At 39.7% G+C, this 17,375-nt stretch overlaps 1 protein-coding gene across 2 annotated transcripts in view; it reads right to left on the bottom strand.

Moving 5' to 3' along the window:
* The window catches only part of PDE8A (phosphodiesterase 8A), a 253,472-nt gene that overhangs the window by 57,175 nt on the left and 178,922 nt on the right, over positions 1–17,375 (bottom strand). For both annotated transcript variants that reach the window (XM_036734908.1, XM_036734909.1), the window contains exons 7-11: positions 15,702–15,780; positions 13,533–13,670; positions 6,261–6,349; positions 2,129–2,180; positions 1,984–2,026 (exon numbers count right to left, since the gene is read on the bottom strand). In XM_036734908.1, coding sequence (XP_036590803.1) covers positions 1,984–2,026; positions 2,129–2,180; positions 6,261–6,349; positions 13,533–13,670; positions 15,702–15,780 — 401 coding nt within the window. The remainder of the gene's footprint in view (positions 1–1,983; positions 2,027–2,128; positions 2,181–6,260; positions 6,350–13,532; positions 13,671–15,701; positions 15,781–17,375) is intronic.

Below are 17,375 nucleotides of genomic sequence, written 5' to 3'. Positions count from 1 at the left end.
TATGTTAAGTGGACTGATGTATAATAATCCTGGTAAGGTAGGTTAGAGCCAGATTGTGATGGGTTGAAATGCCAAACAGGGTTTACACTTTATCCTAGAGGTAATAATGGGTCACTGGCATTCATTGAACAGCAGATTAACAGTCAGAATCTCTGCTTTAGGAATATCAATTAGGCAGCTATATAGAGGGTGGATTCAAGTATGCAGGAGGCCACTGCAATAGTGCAGGTGAGGGGGGATGACCTGTCCTCTACTTTCATCTCCTCATTTTACAAATGAGAAGACTGAAGCCTAGACAGGTAAGGTCATTTGTCCAAAAGATGAGCCTTAAGTTGGGCCTTGTAGGAAGCTTAAGTTCAAGGCCAGCAAACAGTATGAGAAAAAATACAAAAGGTAAGGATGAGTGGAGTGTGTTCAATCTTCAGTTAGAAAGCTAGTCTGATTAGGGCAGAGGATAAGGATCTCTGTACCATGATCTATTAAGAAAGGACAGATAGTATATAGATGGTAGACAGATTTGGAAGAGATTCTTCTAAATAACAGGTGTACCTGACATCAACCTAGAGTTCAAGAAGCCTGGCAGGGGTCATGCTTTAAAGTGGAGTGCCTCTGGCATCCATAGCTTCACAAAACACATCTACCATCTAATATCATGAAATGATGTTGAAGCGGGGAGGCAGGGATGGGTGGGGATTGTTTTGCTGGAATTATGCTACAAGTGAGTCAAAGGCGGAATGCCATTAGGACACACTGCAGTTTGGTTAAAATGTGTTAAACAACATTATTGTGAAAGTGTTAATCAGGAAAGCTTATTGCCCATTGCCCATATGGTGCTCTGGCAAATGAAGATTTACTAAGCATCATCAAATAATTTTTTTTTTATTTGAGTTAACCAATTCAATTGTTCACAGTTTGAGAGGGGTTATCTCTCTCTCCTCACTGCCACACCTTGGAATCCTGTCTCAATTCAAATGCCACTTTCAAAGAGAGACCTTTGTTGACCCCCTAATTGTTAGTTCTACCCCGAGGCTCCAATTGCTTTATTTACCTATCTGTATCTATGGTTTCCAACCAATAGACTGGAAGGTCTTTGAAAGCAGGGACTATTTTTGTTGTAGTCTTTGCATCCCTTATACCGGGCACAGTGCTTGACACGTAGGTACTTGCCAATTTTTTTTTTTTTTGGGCAGGGCAATTGGGGCTAAGTGACTTGCCCAAACTCACACAGCTAGTAAATGTGTCAAGTGTCTGAGGGCGGATTTGAACTCAGGTCCTCCTGACTCCAGGGTTGGTGCTCTACTCACTGCGCCACCTAGCCGACCCCCAGATATTTCTTAAACTAGAATTGAATATAGGAGAAAATCTTACATTTCTAAATAATACAAAAGTGAGCAAAGTCATGTGTGGTTGGGATTCTGTGAAGTCTCAGAGAAAACAAGCCAGGCAGGTATAGAACTATCCCCTTGTTGGTAATAAAAACTTATTTCTCCTCCAGGATATTATGAAACCTCTTCAGTGTCAAAGGGTCTTTTAAAGTCTATTCTGCATAAATTTAACAAGTTTAGAAATTGCACAAGTGGCAAAAGCTTTGTTATCACATAAATGAATGACCAGAAAAAGAAAGGAGCTGGCCATATGGGCATAACTGAGACGCAGCTCACATGCTCTACTGGTATCTGAACAATGCCGAGAGACCTAGAGGTAGCGCCCCTCAGCATACCGGTGGGTTGTGATCTGCATTGCAGAACAGTGTGATTATTGATAATAATAGTTCCCATTTAAATATCATTTTAAGGTTGGCAAAAAGCTTTATATAACATTTTCTAGTTTGACCCTTACACTCTTATTATCCACATTTAACCAATGAGGAAAATTACTCTGAGAGAGGTGAAGTTATTAGGTTACAATCCCATTACTACCCATGCTGAGGACACACAGAAACTTTCGTAGGAGTAACACAAGAAGGAAAATGTGATATCCTACCTGTTTGAGATTCAGCCTGAACACGTTCGCACGTTTTTTCTACCTATAAATGAATACTCAGAGATATTAGTTCATGTTCCTTAATTACTCATGCGTATTATTTTTGCCGGAATTGATATTGGGTAATAGCCTTCTTTTTACTGACCTTATTGGTGTCACTGCACACTCTACTAATGGACACATAGTGTCTAATCTTTCTGCAAGCAAAAAAAAAAAAGCATTATTTTCTTTCTGATTCTCCACGCTGATTAACCCAGTCTAGTTTTCTTTTATGAGGACAACAAAAAACAGTCAAAGGTATTAGCCAGTACACAAAATGCTCAGGGCACGATATTTACTTTTCTGGTTTCTATCCAAGGTCATTGATAAAGGAGCAGGGGGTCTAGGAACATCCATCTGTGTCTCTGTAGAAAAATGAGTAGCTCTTTAAAGAAAACAAATTCTTCCCTACAAAGAAACGAATCTTATGCTCAGTAACTACGTCAACTGGGTCGGACAACGAAGCAAAACCTGTCTAGCAACAGAATTCTGAGGCTGAGGGCAGGGGGTCAGTGCTTTGACTCAAAACAGCAAACAGTAATTTATTCTTTAAGATGCTTGCTTCACATGTACTGCAATTGTGGCCACCTCTTGGGCAACTTAACCAGCTCAGTGGTGCCCAGGACAGTGAGGCTGTTCTTCAATAAACTGTTTGATTAGAATCCACCCTGGAAACATTGAAGCTTCCTGTCAAATTCTCCTAAACTTAGCCAGATTTGCTCTCACAATACAACAAACCATCTCAGCTAAGCTCTGAAGCTCTTCAGTTCTCTTGACTATTTGATGAACTCCAGAAAGGAGTTTACAAAGTAGATTTCAAAGTTCTTTCTAAAATTTCCTTGAAAAAAAAAAAGAAGCTTTACTTTTCTGGTTCCCGTAAGAAGCATGATAACTGGCTAAGGACATTTTGAAAAAAAGGTTTTCTTGTTTAAGTACAGAATGGGAAAGAAGGGGTTTCTCACATATCTAAGAGATGTCCAATTTCTGGGTATTTTGAATCCATTGGAAATTGGTTTGCACGTAACCTAGTTTGCTCCTAAACCAATGTTTAGTGTATTTAAAAATCATAGCTTGTTTGTACAAGGATGACAAATGTATTAATTCAACTTCGAAATGATTTTGATTTTGACTACAAGTGGATCTATAACCTACTGAACTTTAAGGAATCCAGTATCTTTGTTTTTGATGGTTTTTGAGAAGTAGGTGAAAAATTGAGAGCACAGGAAACCACTGATATTTGTCTTAAGGATTTTGTAATTGCAATGTCTTGGAGATAAAGAATTCAATCATTTTCATATGAGAGAAAGGGAGGTGGAAATCCAAGCACAACTTTCATCCCACAGAACCCTGCCTAATGGGTATCATTTTCTGAGCTACCACCATCAGCAGTTTTTACTTCTTCTGAGGCTACATTTTTATTACCTTCACAGACTTCCGAAAATTCATGTTTGCTGAAATTGAAAGAAGCCTCTCCGCTTATTCTCATGTTTGTTTATTTTTTTAAAATTTAGTATAAGTCCTTCCAAGGAAACATAGATCAGTGTTTCACATGCTATAGGAACTAGAGGAGTTTGAATTAGGAGAAGGCAGAGGAGGCGTTACATGGAAACTCCACCCCCCTCACTGCAGGTATGCAATTCTAGCTCAGACCCAGGAGGTTATTTTTTATTCTACAACATTTGAAAGGAATTCCCAAGAAGGTGTCATTATATTGTAGCTTACTTTGTAACCCAGGCTGACACAGAGGCAGTGTTATCCACACTTACTTTTCTGCCTTTGATTGGTTCCAAGAAATTTGAAGTGATTATTAATAACTGCATATAGTTTGATATAAACTCTTCCTTCAGTAGGGTTTTTAGAAAGCATATTATGGGAAATGGTCAGTTAGGGCCAAGTAGCAATAAAGGAACAACTATCTTAATCACGTTACTAATCATTCTGAAGAATTGCAAAAATTGGTGGAGTGGAAGAAAGAAATCTAGTTTTCCATCAAGTTTCATTCAATGATGGGTTTTATTATTTTATTCATTGATTTTTTTGAGACTCTGGGTCACTCTATATCTCCTGGGCTAGAAGAGTATAGTTATCCCTTCTATACACAAGGGCTAGGGGTGTGGCGCTCCTGCAATCTTGCAAACCCACGTAAAATATTTTTGGACCTTTCTTTGTACCAGAGAAGAAGTCTGAATTTTTCCTTTCTCTTTTATGAGGTGCTTATAGTACCTTATTGTAAAATCTGTGCTAAGTATTTGGTCATAGGCCATATATAAGTCAATGTTAAATAAAGATACTTTTTCTGCGTCATCTGCTAGCCTTTGCGTGTCATCTGCAGCTTCTGTAAAACTCTCCAAAAATTCCCATTTAATTTCTTATGCTGACTTGCAATATGTCGAAATTGTGATGGGAAAAGTCATGATGTACAATGGATAACTATCGTTTACTCCTTAGGCTTTTTTGTGGCCCTCTGCTCTAAGAGGGTCATTGTATTAGTGCCAGACTTAGTGCAGACACCAGATCTTTAGCCCTACTGCTGCTCAGAACTCCTGCACTCAATCAATCCAACCTCAGCCTCTCCCAGTATCGGAGATTATAGGTGTGCACCACCATTCCCATCAAAAAATGGGTTAATTTTTTTTAACTGAGATACAAAAAACATGTGCAAAGATATGTTTAGCATAGCCCAAGTTTCTGATCCAAGCAGCTACAATCTAGTCACAGATGGATTTGACTGGCATAGTTTATGGAGCACTCAAGCCCACATTCTCTTCCTTCTCAATTTTTGGCCTAGATATATTTGCATGTGATTCTGGCAATGGTAATGAATGGTTATCTAAGCATAATGTTTATTTTTCTTTTGGAGAAGCTCATGTAGAAGATCCTCTTTTCACTTCTCTGTCATTCTGTGCCTCACCTCTTTCTTTAACCAACATCTCCTTTAGGATTTTAGCTCTAGCCATGATTCTCCAGTTATCTGGCAAATATGTCACCCCTCAGTTGGAGAAAGAAACCCTTATGCATAGATATAGATAGTTCTCCATTATCATGGTGAGAATCACATACCAACCTGACTGTGCCTCCCCAACCAACAAGTGCCTTCTTGCCCTCTTCACAAGGGCAATGAAATCACTGTTTCTCTATGGAAATTCTTGCTAGTGAAGATGATAATGGGACAAGGCTGAAATGTGAGATCTCCTCCTAGTGAATTCTAACGTCAAATTTGGGACAGAATGAAAATTGCCATGGTATATTAACTAATAACCCAAAACTTCAAAAAGATATAACTGATTCTAAAGGAATTAATAGCATTTTTTTTAAACAACAAGTATTTCAACTCTGTTATTCCTAAGAAATATTCAGGAAATTTTTCAGAACTAAGGGCTGAGTTCCACCATGTGTTATGCTGGAGAATGGTGAAATTCACAAAGGTTACAAGGGGTAACCTATGGGAGTCATCATCTCATTCATTCAATCCACTAAATGAAAAATAATTAAGCACCTACTACATACAAAGCACTGGGGAAAACAAGAAAAGAAACAAAATAGTTTGGAATTTTGTCACACTGGTTACACAAATGTGAATAATGTAAAATCAATTTACTATTGAACAATAAATTAAAAGTGTTGCTTTTCCTGCTTTATAGCAAAAATAATATTTAGGAGTAAAGGCCTAGAATATGCAGAGTAACACATTTCCTCTAGTATTTTTTCTTCATTGGCAATGCCACTTATAAACCGAACATTCTGCCTTCAGCTTTGTAGCTAATGTGTGCCTTTCTCCCAGGGTGTAGCACATTGCCTGGCACATAGTAAATACTTAATAAATACCTGTTGACTTGATTTGAATATTATTTTTGTGTTTGTATATGTGTATGTCACTACTGAGACTTTAGCTGCACAGGTGGGGAAAAAGGGTTTAAGGGATGTGACATTAATTCTTTCTTGTATGGAAGAAAATGGGGGATGGGAATAATTTTGGATAGAAGACAGATAAAAAGAATTCTAGAGAGAAAGATGGGCTTATATCCCCTGAAAACAATTACTTTAAAAAAATCACCATTGTAAAAAACCCAAAATCACTGTTGTGAAGGTATTTAGGATATATCAAATTAATTTTCTAGTTTACCTATGACCTTGCTGAGGGTTTTAACTTACTCAAATAGGCATACTGTAAGGTCAGTTTTGAAGCAACACAAAAGTAAATATCTGTTGACTGAAGCACTGGATTTCTTTCTACTCACCCTCCCTGTCCGATGACAGGTATTATCTTCACATTTTGTTGTATATTATCCCCATTTTTCTTTTTGGCATAATAAATTCCTTGCCACTCCTATAAATGGAGTTCAAGCATCATTAAATTTTGTATTCAAAACAGAAACCTCAGAACATTTCCCAGTTTGTGTTCCAATTCATTTAACACTACTAAGACACTTAAGGATAAAAAGTGATCTAAACCCCAGACACAATGTTTTCCTCCCTGCCTCAGTTATTGACAAAGGTCATTGTTTTGCAAGCCCATGTGGACACTGGCCAAGAGCCCCTTTGCTGGCTAGAGGGTCTCATTATATACTAAGTACCTTTCACAGCATGGTCCTCCATACTTGAAATGTAAAGGCTACCAACCTTTAGGATATGACAGCCCCAGTTTGCTACAAAGATCCAGGAGTCTTGACCTCTGCCCCTGTCTTTGAGGTCCTCAGACTAGAAAAATAGCAGTACAGGGGAAGGAACATAGCTTTAGAGTCAGAAGACCTAGACTCCAAGACCAAATCTACCACCAACTGCCTGACTGACTATGGGGAAGTAGCTGGGCTCCAGTTTTTCTGATGTCAATTAGGGGGTTGAATCACATGACTTCTGGTGTTCCTTCAACCTCTAGACCTATGATATTGAGACTTCCAAGGAACCCTGAAGTCTCCAGACCCTTTCTCCCTAAGGACTAAAAGGAGACTCATCTGCATCCACTTTACACTTCAATTAGTAAATCAATAAGCATTTATTAAGCACCTACTATATGCCATGCACCGAGCTGAACACTTACGATATAAAGACAAAAATGAAAAAAGCTTCTCCCCTCAAGAAGCTACCATTATATCAAAAACATGTACATATATAAATATATAAATAAAATCAAACAAATGGATGCAAAACAGTTTGGGGAAAAAGTACACCAGCAGTTAAGAGGGAGGTAGAATCAGGAAAGGTTACCTATAAAAGGTAGCTTTTAAGCTGAGTCTTGCAGGAACCAGGTAAGAAGAAGTGGTGCAGAATTTCTGGGGGGACCACCGTACAAAGACACAGACACTGGAGTTGGATCATTCAGATCAAAGGTGCCTGAAATTCAGGTCCAAGGGACCTTTACGAGACAGGAGAATTTCTCTCCCCTGGCACACCAGGAAGAGAAGCAACAGAACAAGGATAATCCAATGCACCCCTGGACAGGGGGAGCAGAGCGGTCACTGGGCTCTAGGAGGTGCGAGCTAAGGGGTAGAGTGTGTTGGTATTCTAAGTCAAATGCAGGCAAGAGATTAGAAATACAGATGGTTCAGATAAAGGTAGTTATCAGTAGTCAAGAGTAAGTAAGGAGTCATAAATCCAGGTACACAACCAAGTAAGTTACAGTACCAGTGATCAGAGAATGGGGTGTGATTCTGATCCTGATATGAAAAGTATTTAGTTTAGGGTCTATCAATATATTTGCCAGGGCAAGAACTGAGGTCATTGTAGGACAGGGAGGCAGCATGGATAGGGGTCTGAATTTGGAGTTAGAGGTCCTGGACTCAAATTCCAGCTCTGCCCCCAGCAAGACCTTGGATAGATTGCTGCCACTCTCTGGGTCTCAGTTTCTTCATTCATAAAATGAGGCAATTATGCTAGATGACCTATGAAGTCTCTTCAAGAACTAAATTTATGATCCTACAGGCCTGTGATTCTAGTAAAGGAGTGACTAAAACTGGTTAAGGAAGGGGAAAACTGATTGGTGAAGACAAACTAGAGTTGTGGCAATGGGAGTGGAAAGGAAGGGACAGATATGAGAAAAATGTTAAGGAAGAATGGAAAGATCTTAGTGATCAGATATAAGGGAATGGAGAAAGCAGAAATTCAAAATGACCAGAAAGATTTGAACTTCTGTGATGGGAAGGATAGAAATATAGAACATACGATCTTTATTCTAAGGGGAAAGTGATAAGCTTGGAAGGCAACGGTGCCTAGGTCTGTAAATTCAGTCATCTTGGTCTCTTCACCTTCTCATATCTAATCAAATGCCAAGCCTGGTTACTTCTACCTCTCTCTCAAATCCATGCCCTTCATTCCACTTATATAACTACTACTCAAGTTCAAGCGTTAATCACTCCTCATCCAGGCTACTGTAGTAGCCTCCTAATCAACCTCCCTGCTTCCTGTCTTCCCCATCTCAGATCCATCTTCCACACCCCTGTCTTAATAATCTCCTTAATAATGACTCTGTCTGCTCACGTCACTCCCCTGATCAATAAGATGCCTCCTTCTGGTATCTCAGGCCCTGGTTCCACCGTAAGACTTTTCCAGCCTCAGTTGACATTCATCTCCTTCTCACACTCTCTGTCTCATCCAAACTGAACCATTTGCCATGTCTTCATCTTAAAAATTCTCTCTCTCACCTTAACTCATTCACCAAGTGTTCCTCCATGCCTGAAATGCACTTCCTCTGCCTCTCCATCAAGATTCAACTCTGCACTCTCCTTAAAACTTTCCCTAACCTCCCCGTTGTTAGTGCCTCTTTTCTTCCCCAGTGACTCAGCTATTTACCTGTGTATACAGTTTATCTTATCTGTGTACATATTTAAATCTCCTCCAAAGTATGTGAGCTCCTTGAGGGCAGGGACTATTTCATTTTTATCTTTGTAACCCCATCGCCTGAGTCAGGGTAGCCTAGAGGAGGGAGGGCTAGCCTTGAAGTCAGAGAGATCTTGGGGGCCAAATCTGCCTCTGAGACAACTAGCTTTGTGACCAGTCTCTCACTCAATGTACCAGGCAACTAAGACAAGTGGCTAATCTACATTGGTAGCACTACAGCAGGAGCTGCTTGATCCTAAACATAACTTAAATTTACACAGGCTGTCTTGAACGTCTTAGTGCAACTTTAAGTTTAAAACTGAGACTTTCCAGATAGCTTCCATAGTACTTAATGTAACGTAAAGCACTGTGCAAATGTTACTCGCATTTGATCCTCCCATCGACCCTACCCTACAGTACAGATCTGTACCCGTTTTACAAATGAGGAAACCGAGGCTCAGAGCAGTTAAGAGATCTGGCCAGGGTGATACCGATAAGTGTAGGAGGCAGGATTTGAATCCAGATGTTCTTGACTCCAAATCTGGCACTCCATCCAATATAGAAATTGTAGATTTGGCCAAAACGAAATAGGGAGGTATTTAACCAATGTTTGTTTATGTGAATTTTAGACAAATTGAGCTGAAGGTAATGGAAGAACATTTAAGAAGGAATAGTTAGCTTGCATTTGGAGATGAGGTACTGGAACACAGGTGAAAGGTCACAGCTAGAGACACAGATCTGGGAGTTGTTTGCGCAGCTGAAGTGATGGGTACTGATGAGCTGGAAGGGAGGGAAGAACAGACGGAGGCTGGAGAACCAGAAGAGCAGCATCATGAATGCTAAAGAAATACAGAGTCTCAAATCAGCAAATGCTACAAGGCATTTATCATTTTGTTGGTTGTACAGACTTTAAAAAGTGATGAGGACTATGTTAATAATGTGGATTAAATTTAAAAATGTGATATGTGTACATGTTTCCTCTTGGAGAGCCGGTTGTTAAACATTTACCAGTATACCTTGCTTATACTCTAATGAGAAAGATATGTACAAACATAAACCTGTAGAATATTATTTTTTTTTAATATTCTTAGTGTAGTTTTATGCATATGAAGTTTAAAACTGCATTAAGACTTTTGGCACTCCCTGAATACAGAATAAATATGGAGAGAATAAATACAAAGTAGTTAAATATTAGGTAGTTAGGGAGAGAGAAGTATATGTGTGGGGGTGGGAGGATGGCGACAACCACCATCACCAAAAATTTATACATTTTAGGCAAATTAAACTTGTGTCTTGAATATATTTTAAAAGACCATATGTGTTTTTTTTCAAAGCTATCACATGCAGTTTTGGATTCTGAAATAAATTGGTTATAAAAATATGAAATTTCTGGTTTTTATTTATTAATATTAAGCAGATTTTATTACATTTATTTAATAAATTAATCTTAAATTTATTTAATAATTTTACTAAATTTATTAAAATTAAGCAGATTTTTGTCAGGTCAATAAGAAAAAATTAGCATATTATGCAGCTAGGTACGGCAGTAGATAGAGCCAGGAAGACCTGAGTTCAAATTTGACCTCGGATAATTACTAGCTGTGTAACCCTGGGCAAGTCATTTAACCTTTTTCTGCCTTAGTTTCTCAACTGTAAAAGGAGGATAATAATAGCCCTCCCTCAGAGAACTGTTCTGAGGAGCAAATGAGATAATATTTGTAAAAGTACTTTGTACAGTGCCTAGCACATGACACTTGATTCCCTCATTCCCTAACTCAGTTCTCTCCTTCTTCTTCTTGCTTGTTCATGAAATAGAAAAGAAAAAGAAAGTTTTCTGCCCCTTCAGTTCCAAATGTATTCTCACTTTAGAATCAATGAGTCAACATTTTGCTTCAAATATTTCCAAAGATCTGTGGTTTCATAGGTCAAGGGAAGGTGGGGGACAACGTGTACTCCCTCCACTAACAGCAAACCCGAGATGCCTTTAATTATGCCACTTTGTGAGTGGCTATGACCTTCAGAAATCACCAGCTGGTGGCTAACTTTCTTGATGATGATCCTCTCTGAACTTGGCCAGGCAAGACCATGGAAGACAGGCACCCCCAGTCCATCAATGGGCTGGTCTATGTAGAAGAAGCCTTTCTCTCTGTGTAGCTTTCGCCAAGCTAGGGCAGCTAGGTGGTCCAACGGATAGAGCACGGGGCTTGGAATCAGGAAGACTCCTCTTCCTGAGTTCAAATCTGGCTTCAGGCACTTACAAGTTGTGTGACCCTGGGCAAGCCATATAACACTGTTTGCCTCAGTTTCCTCATCTGCAAAATGAGCTGGAGAAGGAAATGGTAAACCACTCTAGTATCTTTGCCAAGAAAATGCCAAATGGGGTCATGAAGAGTCAAACATGACTGAACAGCGGCAGCCGAGCTCATGCTCAGCCGATACAGATTTCAAGAAACCAAGGTCACCTCCACATCACAATGAGGGCCCAGAGCAGGACTTCAGGGGAGAAAATGAGTCAAAAAGTGATGAAAGTGGTTTTTATCTTTTGCAGAAAGCTTTTTCTTTAAAGAAAAAAGCTAAATGATCTCTCTTCTCTCACAGGGTGGCTCTGGAGAAAAGCACTTAGTATGACATAAAGAAAACATTATACAGATGTGAGCTTAGATGATTTCCATTCGGGTAACTTTCATTGGCAAGTGGACTTACTAGCCCTGAAATTCATTATAGATGCTATTAAGAAAAGGTGGGTGAAAGTGGATGCTTCTTGTCCTGTCTGCACTATGCAATAGAAAGGCCAGGGAAGTGGCTCAACAGCGAGTGTTGACCTTGGAGTCAGAAGGACTTGAGTTAGAATTCTGACTCAGACACTTACTAGCTGTGTGACCCTGATTACTTCTCTCGGCTTTAGTTTCCTCATCTATAAAGGCAGGACAGCAATAGCACCTCCCTCCTAGGGTTGTTGTGAGGATCAATTGAGATAATGTATGTAAAGTACTTCACAAACCTCCAAGTACTATTATGATGAGGATGATAGTGACAACTACGTGGGGGATGGTGATTGCAGATATATAGTGAGTTAGTTGGGTCCAGAACTGAGCCAGGGGAAGAGAGTGAGCTAGATTGCACTTGGAAAACTGTGCTGGGTTTTCAGGGGTCTCAAGATGCTCCTTAGCCCCCAAATCACCCTTGTAGTTTGTTTTCTTTAAATAAACACAAATATTCTTCTAGTGATGTTGTATGATTGCAAAACTTGGAACAGAACAGTCTCCAAAGGTTTAAAATTACAGGAGATCCAAAAGGGAGTGGAAAGATACACAGTGTACACAAATTGCCACTGGAGGATTTACAACCATGACCTATGTGCCAGAAGTGAAATCAGGAACACCATTGAGGAAATGTATGGACAGAAAAACAAGAAGTGGGGGTTATGTCAGGGGGAGAAGGAATACAAGATAGACAATCTTAAGCAGGGTACTACTAACCACAACATGTAGAAATACCCAAATCAAAACTCTCAACATGCTAGACAAAGCCTTTATGGAAGATGTATGGGAGAACATGGAGAAGAATCACATGGGATGAAGACACAGGGGAAGGAAAGGGAAGAGAGCTGTAATCTGCATCAAAGGAGGGAATACCTACACGGGGGAGATCACAGACTCACTGAAGTAGTCAAGTAGGAAGAGATAATTGCTAGTTGAAATATAGATGGAGAAATTACATGACAGTTCTGTTTTTAGACTGTTAGTTGCTGCCTGAAAATGGTTCAATTGTTCTATTTCCATGGAAAATGTGTCTCGTCGCTTTAAAGGAAGGGAGTCTTGCAGGCCAGGCTATAAAAACTGCAGCACGGCTAAAGGAAAGGTTTAATCAGTAAACTGGAGAATTATAGTTGGTACAAGTTAATCAGTAGACATCTAGCAGCAGCCTGATGTCTGAGGAGAGGGAACAAGTTGGGAGAAACTTGGAAGTTTGCTTTTGCTTATAATGCTTCCTCAAAATCAAGAGGCTCTTTACTTGTTGAAATCCTACATACCTTTCAAAGTCCAGTTCAAATGCCACCTCCTCCATAAAGAGGCAGCTAGGTGGCCCAGTAGGCAGAGCGCTGGGCCTGGAGTCAGGAAGACGAGCTCAAATCCAGTCTCAGACACCTATTAGCTGTGTGACCCTGGGCAAGTCACTTAACCTCTCTCTGTTTCCTCAACTGTAAAATGAGGATTATAACAGCATCTACCTCAAAGGTTGTTGTCAAGATCAAATGAGATAACATTTGTAAAAAGCACTTAGCACAGTGTCTAGTACATAGCAGGTGCTTTATAAATGCTTATTCTCTTCACTTCCTCCCCACTCCTAAAGCCTTCTCTAATTCTCCCATAGGCAAGCTCTCCCTTCTCTAAACTGTCACTGCATTTTGTGTATCTCATGGCCCCAAAACATACAGCCTTGTAGTAATGTTGTTTATATACATGTCTTATGAATAGACTGGTAGCTACCTGAAGGCAGGCAGGCATTGGGCTTATTCAGTTTTGCCTAGGAGGGTGGGAGGGAGGGTCAGAGATAGGGAAGGTGGGAGAGAAGATGAGGTGTTCTGCTTTTGACCTGCTGATTTTGAGATGCTAGTGAAATATACAGGTAGAGGGTGTCTCAATTGGGTGGATGGGTGGGTAGGAGGATGAAAGAGTTTTAAGATTCTTACTTACCTTTCCTATCTTTATGCATGAATTAATAGTATCCAGGAAATCAGCTTTTTTTTCATTTAGAGGCACTTCTGTTAAGTCCTTCCCAAGTAGTTCACCTGTTTGATAGCCCATAGCCGTTTCAAATGCAGGATTGACATACTAGAAAAAAAAGGAGAAACTTGTCAAAATCAGTGCTGAAAAAGAAGGCAATTGAAGTTACTGAAGTGTAAACATACGTAGCAGTCTGTCTTGGGCCAGCACCTTAGTTGCTAAGGCATTTTATCCATCCAAATTTAAAGGCCATCAAATTAAGCTTACATTGTAGTGTTCCTCAAAGCAATTGAGGACAAAATCAGAAGAAAAAAAAGCCCTAGTTTAGAGAAAAGATCCATCTTGGGACCTTCTCATAGTTTCTCTGACTTTGGAGTTTGCTAAACTCCAAATCCCTTATGTGCTTGCTTCCCAAACTCCCTACTTTGGCTGGAGGCAGTTAACCTTTTACTTTTGAAATGGTGCAGGGAAGGGAAGATGTGAAGATACCAAGTCAGCCACAACATGATTTCCTGCTGGAATAAACCCCCAAACTGGGGGGCGTGAGATCAGCCACACAGAACACTATGACATAAGGGTGGCAAATGGAAAACATATTGTCTTCAACATCGTGATGGCCTAAAAGCATTTATTGATGACTTACCTAAGTTCAGGGTGCTGGCTCTGTAGGCACTGGAGAGAGGCTGGTTACTTATAGGAGAGATGGGGTGAGGTGGGATGGGGCAGGAAACTTCATGGGAATAAGAGAAGGCTAGTTCTCTCTCATCCCCACCTCTTTAGAGGTGACTCAGGATTTGGGGCTGAACTTAATCTCCTTAAAACTTTTCAAATTTGCCCTGAACTCCAAAGAGGGGCACAGGACCATCTTTCTCCCTATAGTTCATTAACATTTTTTTGTGTTTGTCATGGATCCTTTTGGAGGCCTGGTGAAGCCTAAGGACTGCTTCTCAGAGTAAATATTTTAAATGCATAAAATAAAATATATAAAATTACAAAGAAAGCCAATTCTATTAAAATAGAGATATCAAGAAAATGTTTTTTTAAACAAGTTCACAGATCCCTGGTTAAAGACTCCTGCTATATAGCAGGATGTTCTAAGAATAGAAACCTCATGTGCTGACTCACTGACCCCACTAACCTGTCCAGCAAGGACAGTAAAGGAGAACACATTGGCTGAGAAGCACAGTGAGAGAGGAGCACACTTTAAATCAAAGTTTTGGACACAGAATTATTATGCTAGCAATATATACCAGGAAGAGTATCACAAATCTTGCTCAAACAAGATATGAGGGGGAAATGGATGTGGGCCAAGTAAGAGAAGGGGATCCCTAAAGGAGAGGCGCATCCCTCTGGAGCAGATTGCTTTTTCTTTTTAAAATTTTTTTAAAATTTAAATTTTTTCAGCAATTTGGATGCTATACATCATAAACCGACTGAATAAATAAGCTGATAAAATATGATTTAGCGGCACGATGGAGTAGAAAGGAGTCTAGATGGGATTGGGAGTCAGGAGATGTGGGCTCAGATCCAGAGCATTACCACTTCTAACTGTACAGCTTTAGACAAATCTCTCAACACTCTCTGAACCTCACTGTCCTCCTGTGCAAGCCAGAGACGATACTGCTCATACCACCGACATCCCCAGAGTGTCGTGAGGATCAAATGATGTTATGTGTGCACGGTGTTTTATAAATAAAAAGCAGTATTTAATGTGATTTCATAAACATAGATATGCCATGTCATTTCCAGATTATAAATGAGATTATTAAATTTATTTTGTTTTTTAAGAGAGAAAAGGATTCAAAATAAATGTGATTATCTTCACAGCATTTGGTAACTCCTAAAGCTATCATTAAAAGATCTATCAGTCCTTTTTATAGAAACTATATTTGATTTAAGTGAAATATTTTATTTCATGTTACCTTTCTTGTTTCCGGAACCTTAGAGATGAAATATAGTAGTAATAATTCTATGGGTTTTTAACTACTGAAATAGCCAAAACAAAATAACAACTATAACCCTCTTACTCTTCTCCAAAAAACAAAAGGGGTGGGGGGTGGGGGGAGCCAGAGTCAGCGCCAAGTCCCTTAAGCCAAAAAAGCACATTTCTACCCTTTAGAAAAAAAGTTTGTCACAAACCTGTATGATGTGATCTTCACTTTTAATTTCGACGGCTTCTTGACTTTTCTCTAGTGCTGTGAATATTGAATTGCAAGCCCTTGTTGGGTAGAAAATAAGAAGGGATTAGAATGGATGTAATTTTAACATATTTTCAGTGGAAATGATCAGAGTTACCTTTATGGGTAGGTAGAAAAGAAGCTATGGAATAGAATGCATTGGGGGCATCAAAAAGCCCTAATAACTAAAAACATTCCTTTCTACCTCCCACAACCTTCACTTTGTTGGTGCTGAGTCGCTTCTGACTCTTCCTGACCTCATCTGGGGTTTTCTGGGCAGCGATACTGGAGTGGTTTGCCATTTTCTTCTCCAGCTCATTTTACAGATGAGGAAACTGAGGCAAACAGGGGTAAGTGACTTGTGTGACTAAGGGTCAGATTTGAACTCAGGAAGACAAAGTATTTAACCTCTCTGGGCCTCAGCTTCTTCATTTGTAAAGGGAAGGGACTGTACTAGAGACTTAATAATGTCAAAAGTCTCCCTGGGCTCTAAATGTATAGGATTATGGATTCTACATATTTAGAAAAAACAAATGATTTTTTTTTTGATAAAGGCAAACCTCCATTAGGAGGATGGTAGAAGGGATTCATGAACTGGGTACAAAGTTAAAGAAGTCCCTTCCAATCCTAGGATTCTATACATTCTGAAATTTGTATTTGAAATGCATTCTGATGTAGTATTTCAGGAAGAGCAACAGAGCACAGAAAACTTCTGGTCCTTGCACATTCTTGGTGATCTCTCCATTGTCAAATCTGGTGGTCTCCTCTCAGTTCTTTTCTGACCCCCTCCCTCTTTTTTAAATCAGTTCCTGTTGACTCCTTCTGGATCCTCTTTCTTTTCTAGGTTTTCATGATCTGACTCTCTACCGGTTCCCCTCAAGCCTGTCTGAACATTCTTTCTCAGTTTCCTTTTTTTTAAAAAAAATTCAGTGCCCACATCACATGCCCTAAATGTGATAGCTGTTCCCCCAAGATTCTATCTTAGGCTTTCTTTTTTTATCCCTCGGTACTTGATAATCTCATCAGAACCTCATGGGTTTAACTATCATCTCTATGCAGATGGCTCCCAGAGCTACACAGTCTTAGTGAAGTTTAAAATAGGTTTAATACTGGTTTACATAGGTTTTTTTTTAAAAATAGGTTTAAATAAATTTAAACCACAGTAAGATTTTTGGGACACCCTGTAAATCCAGCCCCAGTCACTCCCCTGAACTTTGATCCTATATCACCGACTGCCTATTGGATATTTAAAACTGGATGTCCCAGAGGCACGTTAAACTTTACCTATCTAAAACGGAACTCATTATCTTTTCCCCTAACCTCACCCCCTTTCAAATTTCCCTATTTCTCTCAAAGACACCACCATCCTCCCCCTTTTCTTACCAATCTCTCTCGGGCACCTTTCTAATCAGTTGCCTAATCTGGCCATTTCTGCCTCCGCATTTTCTTTCCTATCTAATTCCTTCTCTCCAGTCACACTGCTGCCATCTCCGTTCGGGCTCCCGCTACTTACATGATTGATTGTAGCAGCCTCCTCATTGGTCTCCCTGCCTCTGGCCTCTCACCACTCTGGTCCATCCTATGCGCTGCTTACAAAGTAAGGATCTTTAAGCACTGATCTGATCATGTGACTCCT

Source organism: Trichosurus vulpecula, chromosome 8 (genome assembly GCF_011100635.1).
Source record: "Trichosurus vulpecula isolate mTriVul1 chromosome 8, mTriVul1.pri, whole genome shotgun sequence".
NCBI lineage: Eukaryota > Metazoa > Chordata > Mammalia > Diprotodontia > Phalangeridae > Trichosurus > Trichosurus vulpecula.
This window is presented reverse-complemented; position numbering and strand designations above follow the sequence as displayed.